At 40.0% G+C, this 20,920-nt stretch overlaps 1 protein-coding gene across 13 annotated transcripts in view; it reads left to right on the top strand.

Moving 5' to 3' along the window:
- Nucleotides 1–20,920, top strand: part of NRG1 (neuregulin 1) — a 384,342-nt gene that overhangs the window by 344,868 nt on the left and 18,554 nt on the right. For 10 of the 13 annotated variants that reach the window (XM_021380039.1, XM_021380040.1, XM_021380043.1 and 7 more), the window contains 2 exons: nt 10,994–11,123; nt 17,157–17,215. In XM_021380039.1, the coding sequence (XP_021235714.1) occupies nt 10,994–11,123; nt 17,157–17,215 (189 nt within the window). Of the gene's footprint in view, nt 1–10,993; nt 11,124–16,428; nt 16,497–17,156; nt 17,216–20,920 lie in introns of those variants that run through there. The other 3 variants (XM_021380047.1, XM_021380046.1, XM_021380036.1) reach the window with 2 other exon arrangements.

Below are 20,920 nucleotides of genomic sequence, written 5' to 3'. Positions count from 1 at the left end.
GTAGATGACATCCATCGCCCTCCTCCCATCCACCGATGCCGTCACTTCATCGTAGAAGGCCACCAGATTGGTCAGGCAAGATCTGCCCTTGGTGAAGCCAGATCTGCCCTTGGTGAAGCCAGATCAGCCCTTGGTGAAGCCGAATCATTCCTTATATGACTGTAAGGACTATAAGTGACTATGTGTGCAGTATTGCCATATATCCTCTCTTAAGGAAACAAAGAAGTTGGCTTTCTGCTGAAAGTAAGATGTTCATCTGGACTGCAAGTTCTCCTTCAATCTGACCTTGCCTCTTGCAAAGAGGGAGACTCCCACTCAGGGAGCTGAACCTTTGCTTATTCCTACAGATCCATTCCTTTCATAGGTCTGTGTCTGCACAAATACATGAGTATGCCAGTGACTCCATTAGCACAGCAATCTGATAGCATTTCATTATAAATCTGATTTTTGACAGATTTATAACCAGACTGTAGAAATTAACTGCTGGAGGAAATGTGCCATTTAGTCTCAACATGAACACATTTTATTTTGCTACATGTTGTATTTTTTCTTACCAGACTTTTTTAGTGAGTAGAAAACTAACATTATGCTTGTTTTAATGTACTTCTTTTAAAGTGAAAAAAAACAACAACAACATTTTCATAAACATTTCAAAACTGTCTGACACAATCACATGTTTATTGCGTAGTCCTCTATGACATTTTTTGAGAACAGGTACCAATTAAATGACAGTCAGTATACCAGCACATTAATATATAACTTCAGAGAAGAAATAGCAGATGAATAAAATAAGGTTAGCAGGTAAATAAAATAAACCAGTGCTGTTGAGAGATGGAAGGCAGCCCTTCCTACTGCAACAAACATACTACTGTTTATTTTTATAAGACTGAGTTGATAGCAGATATTAAGGACAGCACCCAATGATTCTACTGTAATCTGTGGTTTTGCCATGGCACTTGGCCAGTGAGCCCAAGGTAAAGTGCTGCACACCTCTAACTGCAGATGGAGAGGCTCATGAGAAAAAACTAACTCTCCTACTCTGTCGTATAGGACTTTTGCAATGTGACACAACAGTAGCTCAGTACATGCCTCAGAAAAGCCTTAGAATTAGATAACTGTTAATAGTCTGTTGTGTCTCTAAGTTAATCCACTTCAGAACCCCTCACTATCAATACAGGTAGGGTCTGTTGTGATGGGACAAGGAGAAATGGTTTCAAAGAAAATTAGGGGAGACTTAGGTTGGATATAAGGAAGAAGTTTTTTACAATAAGGGTGGTGAGGACCTTCAAGGAACTGAAGCAGGTCCTGCCGTTCATGAACCCGTGCTGGCTAGGCCTGATGCCCCAGCACATCCCCTGTGATCTCCCTCAAGATAGATGTACAGTTGGACTGGATAATCTTAGAGGTCTTTTCCAACCTTGGTGATTCTATAATTCTATGATTCTATTCTATGAGGCACTGGCACAAGTTGCGGAGAGGTGGTGGATGCCCCATCCCTGGAGACACTCAAGGTCAGGCCGGATGGGGCTCTGAGCACCTGATCTAGCTCCAGGTGTCCCTGTTCATTGCAGAAGAGTTGGATTAGATGGCCTTTAAGGGTTCCTTCCAACCGAAAATGATTCTGTGATTCTGTGATTCTATGAAAACTGAAAGGCAGTGTTGCTGGAGGTAGTTGAGCTGTCCTCAGAGGTAGATATTGATGGAGATCCTGCCTGGGCACTGTATTCCAGACCATTGCTGCCCTTGTGAGCTAGCCTGCATCCACAGCCATTCAGAGAGGTCCTAGGCAGAGGTGGCAGTAATTACAGGCAGATTACTCTGGGGACATGCTGAGCTAGTGTTCACTAATGCTGTGGCTCCTAACACTTTGCACCATCCTTTGAAGTCTATTGGAGTCAATCCCATTTAGAGCTACAGCCCACAGTTCAGAAAAGAAAAAAAAAAAGAAAGAAAGAAAAAAAAAACACAAAGAAAAAACCATTCCAAACTTATTTCAGGCTAGTTGAAGTTTCGTACATCCAGTATGGAACTAGTTTCCTCTACTGCAGAAAGCACTTTCTTTGACAGGAATCTCAAGTGGTTTGACAGTTTGCTATAAAAGTACCCTACTTAAAGAGTCCAAAGGATCTCTCTGTGAGCAAAGCACCTGGTAACATTGTTCTCTACCACTGTCCTCTGGAGACAGAAATTCCAAGCAGGAAAATGTTAAGTCTGTGTTTTTCAGAAAAGGCAATCCCATGACTGTGTTGGCGGATAGCAGAGTGAGAATTTGCTTGTGCTCCACCCACAGATTTTTCTCCTAGGTCTCAGTGAGTAACTCTGTAACAGACCAGGAGGCTGACTCCTCCAGCAGAACTTGCATAAAAGATCCACCAGCTCTTTCTAACAGCTTCTCACACCTTTTTAAAATGGAATGGTTGTTGATTGTATCTCAGAACTTGTTTTAAATTGTAAAGCACCTTTAAAAAAAAAATCTGAGGCCTTGGAAATCTCTGCTGGAATACAAATATCAAAGTAATCTGACAAATATGTTCAAGCTTCAGTGCATTAAGAAGGGGAGTGTCTTTTATAAGTGTTCTTGTTTGTACTTATCTCCCATACTTGCCTGTCCTATTGGACAACTTTTCTAGTAATGCTTTCTTATTGTAGATGTCTAAGAGATTCTTGGCAACCTGTGAGAAATCTTTTGTGTTTTCTGAGAGAAGTTGCCTTTGCCCTATCTTTTACTCAGAAATTGAGGTATATTTCCACTCCAATCTGTATTTCAAAGAGCGTTTACCAAAAGCCATTGTTACCTAGGAAGGGCCAATCCCTGCTGCTCTGCTGTTCCTTGCCATCCATGGATCCCAGGCTGGTTAAAGAGGCTGAGCTGTTACTCCTCAAGGCTGTCATATGCCTTATAAAGCAAAGGGCCACTGAAGAAGGAATAGATAGGTGATTTGGGGCTTGGAAGGAGCAGGGAGACATACTCTTAATGACTCCGAAGATAGTCTTTAAAATCAATTAAACTATGTTTAATTCTGGAATTAGTAAACTGGTAAATGTTTTTCTCTGCAAAGTATGCAACAGAAGACAGATTAATGCCTGCCTGGCATTAATCTTAGACTGGACATTCAGAAATACTCAGGCAAAGGTTGCAGACACAGATGCCTTCTGCTGACCTATTTAACCTGGGACATTTCAGTGGACAAATTTTTCTTTTAACAAGTCTAAACACTTAAGGCACTGTGCTGAAATCCATTCTTTTTCAGTAAAACTTTTTAAGGACATTAAGAAAAAACATGGAAGCTGATGTGACTTTAAATTAAGTAGATGCTCGAGTGCTTTCTTGAATTTGAGCATGCATGCTCAGTTTTAAGTAAGTTCTTGCTGAAATACTTTATGAAGTAGGGTTACTGGCAGTGTAGGATTATCAAATTGACTTTGTATGAAATATCATTTATGCTTGAAAGCTTGCTGGATTCCTTTCGTAAGCTGTTGAATAGTCTTTACAGTCCCTGCATTTCTGTGAGCAGATAGGGCTGAGAGGTGGAGAGACAGGGCACTTATCTGCAGAGGTATAATTGTACCACTTGGAATTAATAAGAAAAATCTTTACAGAGAAAAGAGGAATAAGAACAGCTTTTGAGTCACTGTGTTATAACGGGATTAAAGTATTTCAATAATGTGATAAGGAAATAGATATGTCAGTATTTCTACATACTCATCAGGACAAACTTAATGGTGACAGGTGGAATCTGTAATAGGTTTCTGCCACAGTAGCTGTCAGGAGCGGGAAGACAGCCCTGCTACTTGAACTAACTAGTGAGAGTTAGATCTTCTTTTGTTTTAGTGATTGAATGTAATTTATAGCATTAGTGAACTCCACGGCTGACATGCAAGGAAAGTGTCAGATATTGGCCAGAGAAGGGAAAAATCCAGATTTTGCATTCCAAGGCCTGCAAAACCTGCAGTTAGATTTGGACAGCTGGCAGGCCCTGGGATAGCTTAAGGATTCCTCTCTGCATGGTTCCTTGAGGGAGAGTGATCTGTCTATCCTTTTGGTTTTGTCAAAGTTCTTCTTCATTCTTCATTCAGCTAAAAATCTTCTTTAGTTAAAGGCAGTATGTACAGTTGTTTGGTCTAAGCAGAAATGACACTCTTCATATCTTGGTACGAATGACACTAGCATGTATAGCATTTGAGACTTCAGAAAAGAGCCCAAATTCTCTGGTTTACTAGTTCAAGTCCAGTTCATTTTCCTACCAGCCTCTGTATTAGGTCAGTACCTCTGTATTTTATTCCTCATGATGTATGAAATAATCTGCTTATTTGGGAAGGAGAGGTGCCAACCATTTCCCCACCAGCTCAGTTTGCAACTTTGCCTGGTCTCTCACAGATGAGCACTTTCACCTCATAAGAGAGGAGAAATATTGCTCCAAACTTACAACGTTTTATGGGATTATTTGATTTTCTAGGGATTACTGCTGTCATGGATGATGCAGGGGTTTTCCATGGAATATAAATCAATATGTGAGAGTGTACTTGCATTTGTTTCCCTGTACTCCTGACAAACAGGGTCTCAATGTGAGGCACAGGCGCTGCATGCCTGAGGATGTTCATGAAGCTGTCCTGAATTTTCTTCCCAGTGTGTTACTTACCTAACCTTGCTGCACAGAGACCATGGAGAAGAGCAGGGTGCAGCCTCTGAGCCAAGGTGAGCCAGGACTATTTTGCTACGGTTAGTTGGCCACCCAGGCTTTTCCTCATGGTGGGATGTTCTCCAGCACAGCAAAGGCCGCTACAATGGATAAAGTTTCTTATCGTGACAGTTGCATTCAGTCCCTTATCTGCCGTCTGCTTTAATCTAAAGTCTATAAGTTTTCAGACCTTCTCACCCATTCCTAGGTTATTTGAAGGTCCCCCGATAGCAAAGGCCTTTCCCTATCTGTCTGTCAGTTCAGCATTCCTGGTTTTAGGCCTGTTTTTCCTGCACTGGTTCCTTCTGTGCACATTTCCTCTACATCCTCTTTCCATTTCATGCTGCCCCTTCCTGCCACTCGCGCATTTTCCTCTCGGCACCCCCTAGCCTGTCACTGCCTCCTGTTTTGCCACTCATGCCCACCCTCCCTGGGTGAGGAATGTTTTCAGAAGGCCCTTCTTGCAGACACTTATCGCATTGCCCAAAGGTGAAAGTTGACATCCTTCATGGCAGTGGGAAAGCATGCCTTGTCTGGGAGCCCAATTTTAACCAGGTCTCTCTTTGCACCCTTGTTCTCTTACACAAACCTCATTCCCTTCCTTTTTCTAAAAAAATAAAATGCAGTGTGCACATGCAGTTGCTAGAAGGGACGAACTTACATCCTACTCAGTGCTTGTGTTCAGAGCAGTAATTGTGTTTCCTCACAGACAGCTTGTGAGTTGTGTGTGTCTCTGTCCATCTTTTCTCCCATCTCAGAATTACATGAAGCAAACAAAGATTTTTCCTTGTCAGGCTGCCTTTAGCATGTGTCACCTCTCGACCCTCTGTGGTGAGCCAGATGCTGTGCAGGTCTTACAGTCACGCGCCTGCCAACTAGGTCAGTCTGCTGGCCTATCGGGGAGGAAGTGATCTGGTGCAGTGAAATAAGTGTCTGCCTTTTGTTTTTCTGTTTTTTTTTTCTTTTTTCTTTTTTCTTTTTTTTTTTGCTTTGCTTTGCTAAGCTTGGATTCATGAGGGGAAGCCACTGCTGAATGCACTTCAGGACTCACAGAGAGAAGAAGGACATACTGCCGTGGTTCAGCAAGAGTTTATATGCTCTCAGCCTTTCCTGAAGTTTCTATCTTGCAGACCCAGCAATTTCCTGTTTCCTTCTTGCTTGTCCCGATCTTTATAGAGATAGCGCCGGAGTAAGAAAGCATTGTCTGAAGGCCAGAGAGTAATTCCCCTAAATTGTAAGCACGCGGTGCCAGGTTCTGGCAAAACAGCAGGCTCCTTGAATGATCTCACATGAAGGTCCCAGGTGCATGTTCTTTCCGAGGACTGAGGCTAAAAAAATTAATAGCAAGGTTCAACAGCCAGTTTATTACAACCAGTGTATTACATCACCAAAACAATGTGAAAAATTCTGAGCAGCCTTATGAATGGATGAGAAATGCCTCCAATAGAGTTTGGATTTTTTTTTTCCTGAGTTTATTTCATGGGTGGTGGTGGTTTTCTAAACCTTTGATATGTTCAGAGCTACATGGATGCAGCTCCAGCTCTGGAACCAGAGGAACAATGAAAAAAAAAACCAAACACAACTATCTGCTTGTCTGGTAAAATGAAATTCTCCACTGTACAGACTGAAGCCAGTTTTCCACTGGTCTCAGTTTTTGGTTTCTGTTCTCTTTGAAGGCACCTATATAGTTTTTGCTACCCAGAGCTATGCTAGAACCAGCAGTTTTCCTCACTCTGTGCAGTACAGAAAGGCAGAGCTTTTCTGCAGATGCAAATACCCCTCTGCACTTTGCAAGTCAGGCTCATTAAGGACGCTGGAGTGAGCTGAGTAGGCCTAGTCCTTAGTGGGAAGAAAAGTAGATGGTTTCACTGAAGCACGGAGGGATTAAGTGCTACAGCCAAGGTTACATGGGAAATCAATCTGCCCTGCAGATCAGGGCTGGACATTTTTTAACTGCCCATCAGTGAGTCAAGAGGGAATTGGATTGTGTTTTTAAAGGAATGAATGAGCTTCAAGTGAGGGAATGTGAATTAGTAAAGCTGCCTTTCTAGTGGGGTCACACATTTTGTCATCCTAATGCTAGCTTGCATGCTCAATTGTGTGCATTCTTTCTTACCCTCCTTCCTTCCCTCTGTCCCTTCCTCACTCTGTTGCAGCTCCCTTCCTCTTTCATTGGTATGAACTACAAGTAGGCTTTGCTCTAGCCTCAGTTTCAGAAAACAGGAACGAGCAGGAGTATGTTTCATTCCTGCCTGGTAACCTACTCTTTTTTTGTTCGTAAAATGAGACTGGAAGGGTTTCTGTCTGCAGTCCACTTAGGTGGCACGTATATGAGTGGCCTTCCAGAGAGAATGGCAACTCTTCCTTTGTCTGCAGATGCCGCTTGACTTTGTCTACCTTTAGTCATAAGCATCTCATTTGTCATCTTGCAGGGCTTTGAATGTGTCCTCTGATTTTACACCAGCTTTGCAGAAACTCAATTCAAGGAGGCATGGACACTGTTCTGTTTAGATTGCAAACCTGTTCCTTCTCAGTCTGTACTCAGAGATCCCTTAGAAGTCCTTCCAGAATCTAAGCCTGGGAGTTCACTGCTGCAGCCACTGCTTTTCAGAGGGGGTCTTTGGAAAGCAAGGTAGAGAAAGAGAATGCATTTATCTGTTTCAGGACAAAAATGGGTCAGAGATCCCCCAGGTAAGCTCAGAATTGTGTGAAGTGGTGTCTGCCTGATGTGAAATAGTCCTAAGTTACTTGTACAGCAGCAGTACATGTTTCAGAGAGTACTTTTTAAAAGATGCTATAGCTGTTTCTCTTTTTCTTAAAAGCTTTGGGCAGTTCCCTTAGATGCGAGCAGATCTCATTATTCTTCATCACCATGTGAATATTTGTATTAGCGGAAACGTTATTCAGACTGTTTGCAGTTGCTTTTTAAGGATGGCATTTCTGCATTTAGAAAAAAAAGGAGAATGTAGTGTTTTCAGATGTTATCTTGTGCATGACATTTTCAAATTTCGCTATAGCATGTAATTTATCCTTTCAGTATAAGCTAGGAGTTCAGTGCAGAGCAGCAGAACATACCAGCTTTGCTAGTTTTCACTTGTATAGCTGAAGGAAGCATTACAGAAGAGAAAGGAGGTATGAATTTTGGCTAGGTGGATAAAGAACAACACAGAGATACATGGTCTGCAGCTGTGCTTTACCTCATCCGTGCAGGTCATTCCCAATATACATCCTCCAAGCCCCTGTCTGCTAGGGAACTATGGAAATGCAGTGGCTTAGGACTAGTTATGGGCTGTATGAAATGGGCTGTGATGAACACCTGCTCCCAAACACCACATTTCTTCCGTTATGTGGCTTTCAGTGAAACCCAAAACCACAGTTAGTGTTTCTTGTGTTTAATTTGCAAAATAGACTTACAGTGCATATACTGAATACTGGCTTTATGCCATAAAAACTATGCATCCTTTGCAAAGAAAAGCTAATACTAGAATTAACTCTCACTGGGGACCTTTTTCCTCCCCTCATCCCATGTAGTTACAGAGCTCAGGCAGATTGGGACTATGGTGCTAGTGGATCATTAATGCAGAGAAAATTATTGTGCAAGATTTCTACGACAGTTTTGAACGTGTGATGCCAAAAACGAAGGGTAGAGGCACTCCTCACATATACGTGTAAAGCCTTTGTATCGTGAGATCTTCTGAGAGCTGCAGATTATTCCCATCTCTAGTAATCAGTTCAGAGCAACTGCAGCTATCCCAAGCTCACTGACATCAGCTGGGAAATAACAGTTACTTTGAAACTCCACAGTGATCTGCATTTGATTGAACTTCTGCTTAAAAGAAAAGCTGTAGGCAAGACAATGAAAACAATTATAGATAGCTACAAGCCCACTTGCTGCTATATCTACCTTCATAATTCAGTTTAAAACATTCCATTAGCCAGCAGCATAGCAATATGGGTTTTTGGCAGAAACACCGCAGACAGTATTGTTTTTTTTTTCTTCCCGAAGCAATACATTAGCTTTCCATGTTCAAGGACATGCTCAGAGTGTTTGTCTCTCTAGTCTTTTAATGAGGTAAAAGGGCACAGTTGTGCATATGCTATGAGTAGGGATAAGCTTAAAAGTGAGTTTACCTATTACAACTCAAAATGTTTCATACGATACAGATGGGATTCACTCACCCAGGTTTCATCATACCTGAGCTCATGTTATGCCACATCCTGTCATGTCAGACATCTCCTCTGAGCTAGTAATCCAGGTTTCTTCTAAGCCAGTGAAGAAGGAAAGGCTCCTCCACAAGATAAATTGCCCATCCTAAGATTTGTGTCAAGGATGGTGGTCAACCCACAGACATAAGGCGTAGACGACCCTTCACCGCTGAGCTGATGGCAGTGTGTTGGCCAGCCTTTTGTCAACACTGGGTGCAAAGTCCTGTTCAACCCAGGCTAGCTGAAAGAGTGTCAGACTACTTTTAAAACATGACCCCTTTTCCTGCTTGTAGACAAGGTATAAATTTATCCTGGTCTGAGAGGTTATACATCATGCTTTGAGGAGCCAAGAGAAAGGAATCTGTTATTCTGAGGAATTAGTACTTCATGTTTGCATTTCGTTAGCGCTTAGAAGCCCCAGTCAAGATGAGGAGCTAGTGAGATATGACACAGTGGGTGAGTGAGAAGCGAGGGGAGCTTGAGTTTTGGAAGAGCTCTCAAGAATGCTTTTTTGAGACCTGTCAGCCTATTGGAGGAAAACACCCCATGCAACCAGGGCATCATGGAAAACATAAAAAGAGACTGGCATACTGGTAATGGATGGCAAAGTAGAGGAGAGGCATGTGAGGCAATATCTGTACAGGCAGACAGGATTTTGATGGAGCCGTAGGGAGGAATTTAAATATGTCAGAAACTCATATCTGATTGATACAAGATAGCTAAACCATTCAAGAAATGGTGCCAGCCACAGTGGCCCATTCTCCCAAGTGCTGAGTTCTAAAAATGCAGTTTTACTTGGAAGATAATGAGAAACACATGAAGATCAAATGTGACAGGGACTACTTCATCCTTATTCTCAGAAAGAACTCAAAATCTGTAAGTGGTTTTTGTTAATAGCTGATCTACTAAAAGCGTGTTTTCTTTGGATTCTGTGTGTAAGCCAAATGTTAGAAAGTCATGTATCACCTAGTATAAACATACCCCTTGGGTGCTTTCATGTTAGAAAATGCTTTGACTATCACACAACTTTTGCATAGGCATTTGCAGCTTTCTAGTCAGCTCCAGTGGAATCACTCAGTAGATGAAACTGTTGCTTCACCTCAGGGCAGAAGCTATCTTTCAGAAATAAAAGTACTGGGATTTGTTTAGCACTGTAAAAAAAATTCTTAATTCTGTAAGTCTGGACCCAGCTAAACAAAGACCAGACAGAAATCACCTCCACTTTTAACAGATGGCAGACAGTGACTTCAGTTAATTTTAGCCATTTAAAAATTAGGGAAAATTCTCAAGACCTTAAGCTTGCTCTGCAATCAATCTGGAGAGATAGTCACAATCAGAGAGGGTGATTTATCCCACCTGTTGGGAGAATAAGGTGCGTGGCTTTCTGTGGGCTGTAGTGAGGGCCTTACCACTAAATGGTGTAGATTCAGGCAAATCAAGTGAAGTGCATCAAACCTGAATGACTTGCCAGAGGTCACATAACCCAGCAGTGGTGTGGTTCCTGAGCTGGGAAATGACCAGCATCCATGCTTGAAGCATTCCTACCCACTTTTGGCAGTGTTTAGAGTAAAACATATCCAAACTATGGTGTTACTGCACCAGAAATTGTGACTTGGGTCTGCAGCAGCAGCCTAGCAGGTGCATGCCTGACTTAGGTTTAATCTTGCAGATTAAAAAACAGAAGCATTAAAACAGATTAAAGATTAAGATTAAAACAGAAGCAGTTTTGCAGTCACATAGCTTGAATGATAATCACTTGAATTATTCACACAATTTAAGTAACTGCATGTAAGTCATACAGCCTAATTGAATGAAGTATACCTGAGTGTTGCAGAAAGGAAAGGTTGTTTGATGGACTGGATCTAGAGAAATACTGCCTTCCCTGTAGGCTGGGTGTGGGATACCTCTCTGAAGTATGCATTTGAATTCCGCTTTGTGTGTAAATCAAAAAATGGTGTCAAACACTTGTGGTGGCAGTAGATAAAAGAGTTCACTGACATGCTAGATGCTCCCTGGACTTACCTCTTCCCTCTCATACAAATACACTTACCAGACAGTAAGAAAGTTTAAGGCATTCTGATCTGTATTTTCTCTCTTGTCTTTTCCAGCCACCTCCACATCTACAACCGGGACAAGTCATCTCACAAAATGTGATATAAAGCAGAAAGCCTTTTGTGTAAATGGGGGAGAGTGTTACATGGTTAAAGACCTCCCAAACCCTCCAAGATACCTATGCAGGTAAGAAATCCTGTTTGCTTATTTTGGTGGAGCTACTAGGTTTGGTAAATACTTTTTCTTTAAAGGTGCGCCTGAACAATTTCTTCTTCTGTACTTGTGGCGTTAGGTATTTCTTCATTTTAAGTATGTGGATGTGAGACATATGAGAGGCTAACCAAGTAATCTTCCCATGGGATAAAAGGCTTAGCAAGCCTCATTGATGTTTACATGGCATGAAGTAATGCAGTTTAAGCTGTACATTAGAAATAATGAAACAGATTCTGTAAACTAAATACACTGCAAAGACAAAAAATGTGTGCTGATAACTGCATGGGACAAGTACCCTTTCTATTGGACAAAAAGTGGTTTATTTTTATTGTCTGCTCTAATAACTGAACACTTTCTGATGAGAATGTATTCTCAGTTGGACTTTTCACTGTTGTGTTAAATGCATAAAAAGCAAAGAATATTATGGCAGTTGGTGGAGGTTACTGCTTCATGTGAGGATCTTGATTCAGGAATTCTTAGGAGCATAAGTTGTATGTGCTTGTGCACCTCTTCTCAAGGCCTGGCCTGTGCTGTAGCAGGCTGTTGCAGCAGTACATTTATTTGGAAAGATTCCAGGAAGAGCTACAGTGCTGGAGAACACCTCCTGCCTGGTAGCACATCATGTAGTATTTGCTTCTGGAGATAAGTCATTCTCAGTCAGTTACTGCTTCTCTCTGACTACAGAGGGAAATCAGCATTTAATACCTCAGGGTCTATATTGCTGCTTTTCAGACAGACAGGAGACAGCTTTCAGTGGAATCTGTTGTCTGCTTTAACTGCATAGAATTTCAGACATCTTTTGGTAAAAATCAAATGACAGTACTTGGAAAGAAGGTTCTGATGGGTGAGTTAGCAGGAGGTCTGTGATGCTTTCATTAGCTGACAAAGGCATAGGTTGTACGGCACTGTTAATTTAAAAAATAATACTAATCCATGATATTTGCTTCACATGTAAGTTTTCTCTTGTTTTATAGATTGATGGTTTCTGGACTTTATGAGCTCTTTTGCTTTGAGTTTCACAGATTGCACCATTGCCGCAAGTGATGAATATTTCATTGATTTTAGAATTATTTTTAGCTAAAATGAATATGGAACAGTTACTGGCTCTGCTGGGCTGGACAGGGGAGAGACAAAAAAATTGAACTGACGTACTTTTAGTCATGATACACCAACAGGACAAGATGAGCAGTGTGGTCTAACTCTTTCGGGTGTGTACCAGAGCCAACCTCCTTGTTTCTACTTCCTGTCTTAACACTACTCAGAAAAATCCAGGGCAGCAGAGCTCAATGTCTACCAGATTTGATACTAATTAGCATTGTCTCATTGTCTTGACAGTTTCAGAGCTATACAATTTTCAGTTATTTGGGAAAGTTTTTTGGTGTGTTGTTTTTCTTCTTAAAATATATTCAGTGATCTGTCTGTGTTTGTTCTGTGATACAGGTTGGTTAAATTTTTTTTAACGCACTGTCTCAGAGGCATTTCGGTGGAGTGGGGATTTTCTCTCTCTTGTAGACAAGAAATAACCCTTAATTCTGGGTTTGGACTTGAAAGAAAAGGCAATTCCTAAATTTGACAGATGTGCCTCACTCTGGGTGGCCCAAGGCCTATTTGGAAAAAGCATCAGAGCTGCAAAATCAGAAGGGGTGAATCTCACTTATAGTAAAGCAGTGGAATAGGATTCTTATCCTGAGAACAGTTAGGGCCACTGCTATTTTGCTGGCATTTTACTGTGCCCTCTAATAATTACCAGAACTGAAACTTTATGTTGCGTAGCAAAATGGGATGCAATACAATATAAGAAATGAAAGCGTGAGTACTTGAAAGTAGGAGTACTGGGAAACTGAAGAGATGAAATACGGTTCTCTTCTTGTTTCATTAAAAATACAGATGTCTACTTTTAATTCCAGTATTCCAGTGTTAATTAAAATAAGTATCTATCCAGTACACATTGCCTACATTGTTCTGTGAAAATAAATCTTCCCTCAGAATATGCCTGTGGAAACAGAATGCTTGAAATATGGTACTTGCTCTTCATATTTCTGCCTCAGTAGCAAGTTCACATTTTTCCATATGGTCCATCTGTTGAGAGCAAAAACAAAATTTCTAAAGCATGAGCCATATCATTCTAAATTGGTTTTATCCCTAACCAAAAAAACATGACTCAGATTCACAACAACCATGGAATTTTCCAAGTGATATCTCTGGTTTTATAAACTCTTCTATTTTTAAAAAACAGACCTCCTAAGTCCATCTTCTCTTAAAATCTAGACCTTTGTATTAAAAAAATGCCTTTAGTAAAACATATGGTATAGTGATCCAGTATTAATTAGATCTTGTTCTGATGCATACTGGTGTGTACTTCAAGGAAATTCACTGCACTTAAGAGGTAGTTAGGTGAAATACTCAATAAATGTGTAAAGACTTAATAATGCATTGTACAGCTACATCTCTGACTACAAGTATGTTTCCTAAATTTATTATAATTATGATCCCAGGCTGAACAAAACAATCTCAAAAGATGAAAGATGATAAAATCTTACTTAAGATTTTACTTAATAAATTCTACTTAATAAATTAATGTATAAAACTTTAAGATGTTTCGTAGGAACATGAGTCATGTTTTGAAAATGGTACAGACTTGGAAACCTGAATGTTACTGGTGTTGCTAGAGTTCTTTCATTGTTTCTGTCCAGCTGGAAGTGTGTCCTCAAGTCCTCTGAGGACAAACAGTGAGACAGCTCCTTCTGTCCAGAGAAGAGTCCAGAGTTCCTAGCATTTACTTCTTATCTGAAGAAAAACATATATGAATATACTATTGGTTATGCCTTTAGAGTGTTCTTTTGAAGAATTCTACCATGAAGTCCTTGCTGGTTTGACTAATTGAATCCTTACTAGCAGAGATCATCTTTTCTACTGCTTTTTCTGTTAATGAAGAAATGAATTTACCTCCTGATTTCACTGGGTGAAAATAATGTTTCTTGTTAATGCTTCTGTATTTCTTAACAGCAAAAGAGTGAATTACATGTTTGTTCATGATATAGCGAGTTGCTATACTCATCTTCATGCAAAGGCGTTGATGAAGTTGACATAAAGTTCCTGAAAATGGCAAAAAGAGAAAAATTGTTTTAATGACAAATAACAAAAATCCTGAAGTTACACATTTAAAAAAAAAGAATGGAAGTACTAGTTTTGATATAAGCTATGAAATGGGCTACTAAATGCATCTTGAAAAAGTACATTCCTACAATTAATTTGCTGATATGCAGTCAATGAAACAGAAATGCTTAGTTCTGACCCATTCAGCCTTTCCCCTCCTGCCAAAAAAACACTGATGAAACATTAAATACTTAATATAGAGGAAAAGAACGATTATTTTAACCTACTTGTGATACCACCCTCTTTGTACCATAAGTCAGCAGTCTCAGTAGCCTGACACAGTCCAAACAAGCAAACACCATCCAGTGAATAGAAGTAAATCTTGAGATTCTAATCAGCTGCATGCTTATTGGAGTTTTGTAGGGCTGGGCTTGGAGAAGAAGATGGAGATGTCTCTTTGAAATAAAAGTCAATTGATGTGCAAATTCCATCTATCAAGGATAAGTATTTAATGAAATGTGCAAAATAAAATGGAAATTAAGGGGATAGAACATTTTCACTCTTTTTCAGTAACACAGATCAAAACGCAGTCTTCTGTTGTGCCCAGCAGTATTTGTTTCTCATGGTAGAATTATCTTGGTTGCTTTTTTTCTCAACTGAATACATCTGTGGAGACTAGCATCTCTCTATGTTGAGTGCTTATAAGAAGATAGGATCTTGGCTCTGAAGAACATAAATGCCCTTCCTTAATAAACCAGTGCATCATTACAGCAAATTGCCTCCAAATAATCATCTACAAATCTCCAATTTTTTTATTATACCAAGGTTATTCCTGCATTGTTTAATTGAACAAGAATCTAGTGTTAATGCATGGCACTGATCATCTGCTGTGGTGCTTTTCTGGAGTCCTATCTGTACAAGGGTAGTATCTTGACTCTTAGGACTAGAGGAAACTGTTGAAGATAGAGCCTACAAAACCAAGTGGACAGGAAGCTGTGATGGATGGGAGAGGCAAAGGATCATTCTGAACAACTTTCATTTGCAAATAAGAGGACTCTTCGGCCCCTGAAGAGTGAGAGATGAGGTAGTATGAAATGGAAGCTAGCCCCTGATCAGCAGCAACAGAAGAGGGAGATTCTTGCACCATGGTAAAACTCATGGAGATCATCAGATCTCCACAACACAAGTTAAGATGGATTCAAGTAATTAGGTAGCAGGTTAATTAAGACTATACACAAAGGAAGAGTGAATAGAAGAAGAAAGGAGGAAGACTGAAGTTCTTATATGTTTAATGTGGTGAAGAGTAATTCAGATTTATATAAAAAGTGCAGTAGCTTGCATTGGTATGCTAATATTTTGAGGGAAAACTGCTGAGCTCTGCCACAGAATCAAGAATAAAGAAAGATGAAGGAAGAATTGACAGCCAGCAGCAGAAGGAAGGATAAAAAAAAAAAAGCGTGGAAGAGAAATTCATTCTTTATGGCCATGGGGGTGACCTGCACTGAAGTTTTCCAAAGAAGACCGCATGAACTGAAAGGGTGGACAGCTGTGGAGCTCCAAATTTTGAGAGCATATCCACCCTCCACCCTCTCACCATACTTACTGACCAGACTCACTCATTCTCCATATGTCAGCCATGTTAAAGATACTTCATGCCTTTGGGTTTCAAGTTCTCCTCCTTTTTTTTTTTTTTTTGCCTTTTTTTTTTTCCTGTGATTGTTGTTTTATCTAGTCTCCTTTTAAGGAAACTACTTGGAGACACAACATTTCATTACAGAAATAGGGAAATCGTGGTATTTTCATAGACTGTGTGTGTCCGCAACAGTGTAAATTGCCACTGTACACTGCATTGCAAATTTCAGAATACTCTATCTGGTCCCTTCATGAGGTGGAATAAGCAATGAGATTATGAACGCTTTTGCTAGGCCTGATTCTTCCTTCTTTTTCAAAACAGGCAAACATAAAGACTTCCTATGTTTTTCTGTGGTGGATTTTTACTCTAAGTTTTGTGAAGTATTATCTTCGGAAAGGTTACACCTTCTTTCCCCTTTTCTGATCATAATTCACTAACACCTAACCAGGAGGTCAATTAATGCACTACCATCTCCATAGGCCAGCAGATGTCAGTCTGTTAGTGCAGTGCTTTTGGTGTACTCTTGCTTATCACGTTTTTGCCCTTTAGGTGCCAACCTGGATTCACTGGAGCAAGATGTACTGAAACTCTGCCCATGAAAATCCAAAACCAAGAAAGTATGTTAAAATAATCTGAACTTTGCTTTCTTCCCCAACTACAGCAACAAAATCAATAGTACTTGGTGTTTTCACAGTTCAGCTGGAACCGGCCTCTTTACGCACTAATTTATGACCTGATTTTCTAAAGTAAAATCTGTACGCTATGGCATTATTGACCTCCAAAATGTTTCTCATTTATGTGGTTTTTGATCTTTCCATTCATTTGCAGATGCATTTGTATTGCACACACTGGCAGCTTTCTTGTTTGGGAGACTGCTGTAAAGTGCTACTCTAAAAGAACAAACTCACGGAGATGAGTGATGTACGGATCTTGTGTCCTCGCTGCCTTGTGGAAAGTGCATCCTAAAAGCAATTTGGGAATTTGAAGTGGTGAATTTCTCTCTCACATCTTGAAACACACTTTGATCTGGATTGGTTTGGTTTTGGCTTTTTTTTTTTTGTTGGGGGGGATTTCTTTTTCATTTCCACAGAGCAAATGAGTTGCTCTCAACATCTTGAGCCATTTTAACACGCTGAACCGAGATACGGTTTCTGAAAGTGAACTCACCAAGTCATATCAGTTCACACTGACGGAGCTTCTTTCTTAGCATATATTCACCTCTTCTCTTTTCTCTGTTTTTTCTCTACCATTTTTTTTTTGTTTGTTTTTCCTCTCAGGTGCCCAAATGAATTTACTGGTGATCGCTGCCAAAACTACGTAATGGCCAGCTTCTACAGTACGTCCACTACCTTTCTGTCTGTGCCGCAGTAGAAGCATGCTCAGTCGGTGCTGCTTTCTTGTCGCTGCATCTTTCCTCCAATTATTTTTTTTTTTTAATCCTTAACTAGATTTGTTGCCTAAGGCCTAATATTGATCGTCTCTGCTTGTTGCATGAAAATGGTAACAAAAAGCAATTGCAGTACTCTCCTGGATTGTTTGGCAATGAGGTTATGGGGAAACGCAAGATTTAGGAACGCTGTGAAATTAACACTGAATGGTGAGGTATATGCTTTCCACTGACATCAAGCAGTTAAAGTGCAAAAATGACATTTTGAAAGTCTTACATTTTATTTCCCACAAAAAAGCTTATGAAACTTTATATAAAGCAGTACTCCCTCAGTAAAGGGTTGAGTAGATGGAACTATTTATATATGAGTTTTATATTCAGAACAACAAGTTAAAGGTAATTGGCATGCTTACGTCATTTCTAAGGAGCACATTCTGAACAGGATCAAAGTGTTCTTTCTTCTCATTGTCCAAATTTCGGGGCAAAGAGAGCACAGAAGAAAGAAGAAGAAAGGAGGAGAGATGGCATAAACAATGGGAACTGACGTATTTATTTGTGGGTAACAGGTGCAAGAGATTGAGTATTTCAGAGCCAGATGAACTGGCCAAATAAGTGTAGCGCACACACACACACAGAGGAGTCTGTATCAGAGCACTGGTAGGATTAGCACTGCAGTCACATCTTAGAAGTTTTCCCATGGAGGAATGGATTAGTTGTTATTAATTGTCAGTGAGGAAACAGAAAGTACACTGAACATTTATTGTCTCAATGGCTATAACAAAGTCAAAGGTAACATTTAAGAAAATTGCCTAGATCTTACATTTTAATGCACGAGTACTTTTTATAATTAATTGTCATTGGCATTAGAATGTACTATGATCTAAGATCAGTATTTTAGGAAATATTTTCTGATAGATTGCATGCCAGCATGGAAAGATTTCAGAGACTATAGGCTAGTTTAATTTAATTTCCATTAGTACATGGGACTAAAAGCTGTTAGCAGATGCTGGACATTTTGGAGCCTGAAGAGATGCATAGGTTTTCTCTTATACTGATGGATGAAAATGTCCATTCATAATTCATACTACCCATCATGGAAGCTACCCATGTAATTCCCAAGGGCGCTGACTGGAGATCAGACCTTCCAGCATTCAAGTCTGTATTTTAGCCCTCTGTTTTAAATGCGTTATTAGTGTGAGTTATTTTTAAAACATCTCTGGTAACTTTGGATTTAAGAATGTTTATGCTATTGCAGTGTTTAAGTTTACCAAGTGTTAGATTTAAATGGTCTTTTCTGTGTATTGCAATGAAAAGTACAGTCAAATTTTTCTCATCGTAGAAGAACCATTTAAAAAGAGATGCAATAAAAGTATAAGATCCATTGTTTGCTGATGAATTCGCCATGAAAACTCTGGAAGAATTATATCACAGACTTATTTCCTTACCCAGAAAAGCATGTGTGTGTGTGTGCGTGTGTGTGTGTGCGTGTGTGTGTGTGCGTGACAGCGAGGGGGGATGGATTTTCCCTCCTCCTTAGTTTTTCAGATTCCTAACACTGATTGGGATTTTTAAAGGCATTTCTGGGCAGCTGACACCAAGCTGAGATTTTCTGAAGTTCCCTACATGATAAAGGCATAGATGCCCTTTCCTTGCAGCAGGAGTGTATGTACTTAGGCCAGTCCAGTACACCTTTCCTTGAAATGCACCGGCAGAACAGCACACAAATACATACTCCAGAATAGTCTGAGAACCCCAGGCAATGGCTGTTGTACTCTGGCACTTCAGTATGCAGTGCATCTGCATTATATCTTCAGATTTCTTAAGTTGCTACAAATCTTAAAATAACGCTTTTGGAAAGGATCTAGTGAGGACACATTTATATTTAACCAGAAAAATTCAATGAGGAAGCATTCTTACTGTTACACCCAACACAGAGGTGCAAGAATGTAATATGTGCTGTGTAATATAAGGGGGGCTTGTATTGGAAGTTCTCTTCAGGCAAAGATTTTTGGAGCTGAAAAGCAAGCTTATATTTTGCACCAAGTGTTGTAGGTTATTAATTTAATTTAGCTCTTTTGATGTAGCTATTGCAAACTACAGAGCAAATCAGGGCCAGGAGGAAACAAAAGTGCATATGTCAGCTATACAGTGACATCTAATCATTATTGATTTCAGAAGGGTCTTCTTTTTGCTTAGAAAGAAAGGTTCAGTTGTTTCCATGACAATTATGCCTACTGGTGAGCTATCACTAACATAAGGCTGTTGAGAAAAAGCTAGCTTCCACAGTCTGTTCTAGGGTCCTGAAGAGTCCTAAAGTTACTTGCAGAAAGCCTTTTGCAAGATCAGAACTAAGCTAATGCTCAACATTTTGAAAATCCTCTACCCCAAGAGGGTGTAAGACTCAGTGGTTTATCTTGTCAGTGATTTACTTAGCCCTTGAGTAGGTAGTTATCATGGTGCACTAAAAACAGGTTGAAAAGAAATACAGAAAATTAGGTGAACCTCCCTTTTAAGAAAACTTCCTCAATAGAAATGACTTTCCTTTTTGACAGTGCAAATTTAAGCACAGCTTATGTGATGGATGCTACTGGAAGGCAGATGTGTATACTGACTGTCCCTTGGCTTCCATCTTTGCAAAACTGTAGGACATCCTGTTACAGCCAAAAGGTGATGGCTGTTAGGGTCCTCACTGACACAGTCATCTTCAGCACTGCAGCTACACAGTTGCTCCCTTGATTCTTCCCACCACTGCAGACAAAAGGAAAATCAAGAACAAACTGTCCTAGTGTTGCTCATCCTGGAAGCTTGGCTGGTAGACCCTGTAACATCCTTTCCCTGAGCACAATAGTTACACCTTCTACCAGATATTTTCCCCAAAAGCTTTTCCAATGAGGAAGAACATATATGAGAGGTACATAGTAGGTGGTAAGTTCAAACAGGTTAAGGCTGTTGGCCAGGAGTTCATGCTGCACTCAGAGATGTCAGAAGATACCAAAACACCCAAAGGCTTTTTGCTGCAGTGGTTTTGACTTTTAAGGCTCATGGCCCACCAATGTTCTGTAAGATATAAAAAGATGGCTCACAGAAGTGTTACAAAAATATCTGTTTCTTGTAGATTGGTGTATTTCAGTGTTCACTTTCACTCCCTTGAAGATAAGGTAGCAAAATGTAGGAAAATAGTAGTAATGAATTAACCTTAAAAGTTCAAGCTACTTTTTCTGTAGCTACAGATGAGAGCTTTTTTTACCAACACTGTAATGCAGAACAGTCCTTGGACTAAGAAACACAGGCAGAGCCTTTGATTAATAAAAAGCTGAAGACACTTCTTTAGAGCATAGTCACAGGTAAACCATTTGTCCTTTTGAACATCCCACATGGGCCAAGGACCTCATTCAAAAGTCTTGGTGACTTGTTTCTTCACTGGCTAATATTTCTATATGTATTGTGATTATGGAACAACTTTCGCATACTATGGGCAGTCTCATGAATTAATTGAATGTAGTCCCTGTGCTTCTGAAGGCAAGCATTTCAGCATGAGACACCAGTTAAATTTATGATCATATTTATGCCATATTTAGTGAGTAAGAGGGCAATCTCAAGAGGGTCAGTGGGAAATTTATGTTTAGATAGCTCTGCCACATACTCTCAGAATGT

Source organism: Numida meleagris, chromosome Z (genome assembly GCF_002078875.1).
Source record: "Numida meleagris isolate 19003 breed g44 Domestic line chromosome Z, NumMel1.0, whole genome shotgun sequence".
In the NCBI taxonomy this organism is placed as follows: Eukaryota; Metazoa; Chordata; class Aves; order Galliformes; family Numididae; genus Numida; species Numida meleagris.
The sequence above is the reverse complement of the archived record's forward strand: the minus strand, read 5'-3'. Positions and strand labels throughout refer to the sequence as shown.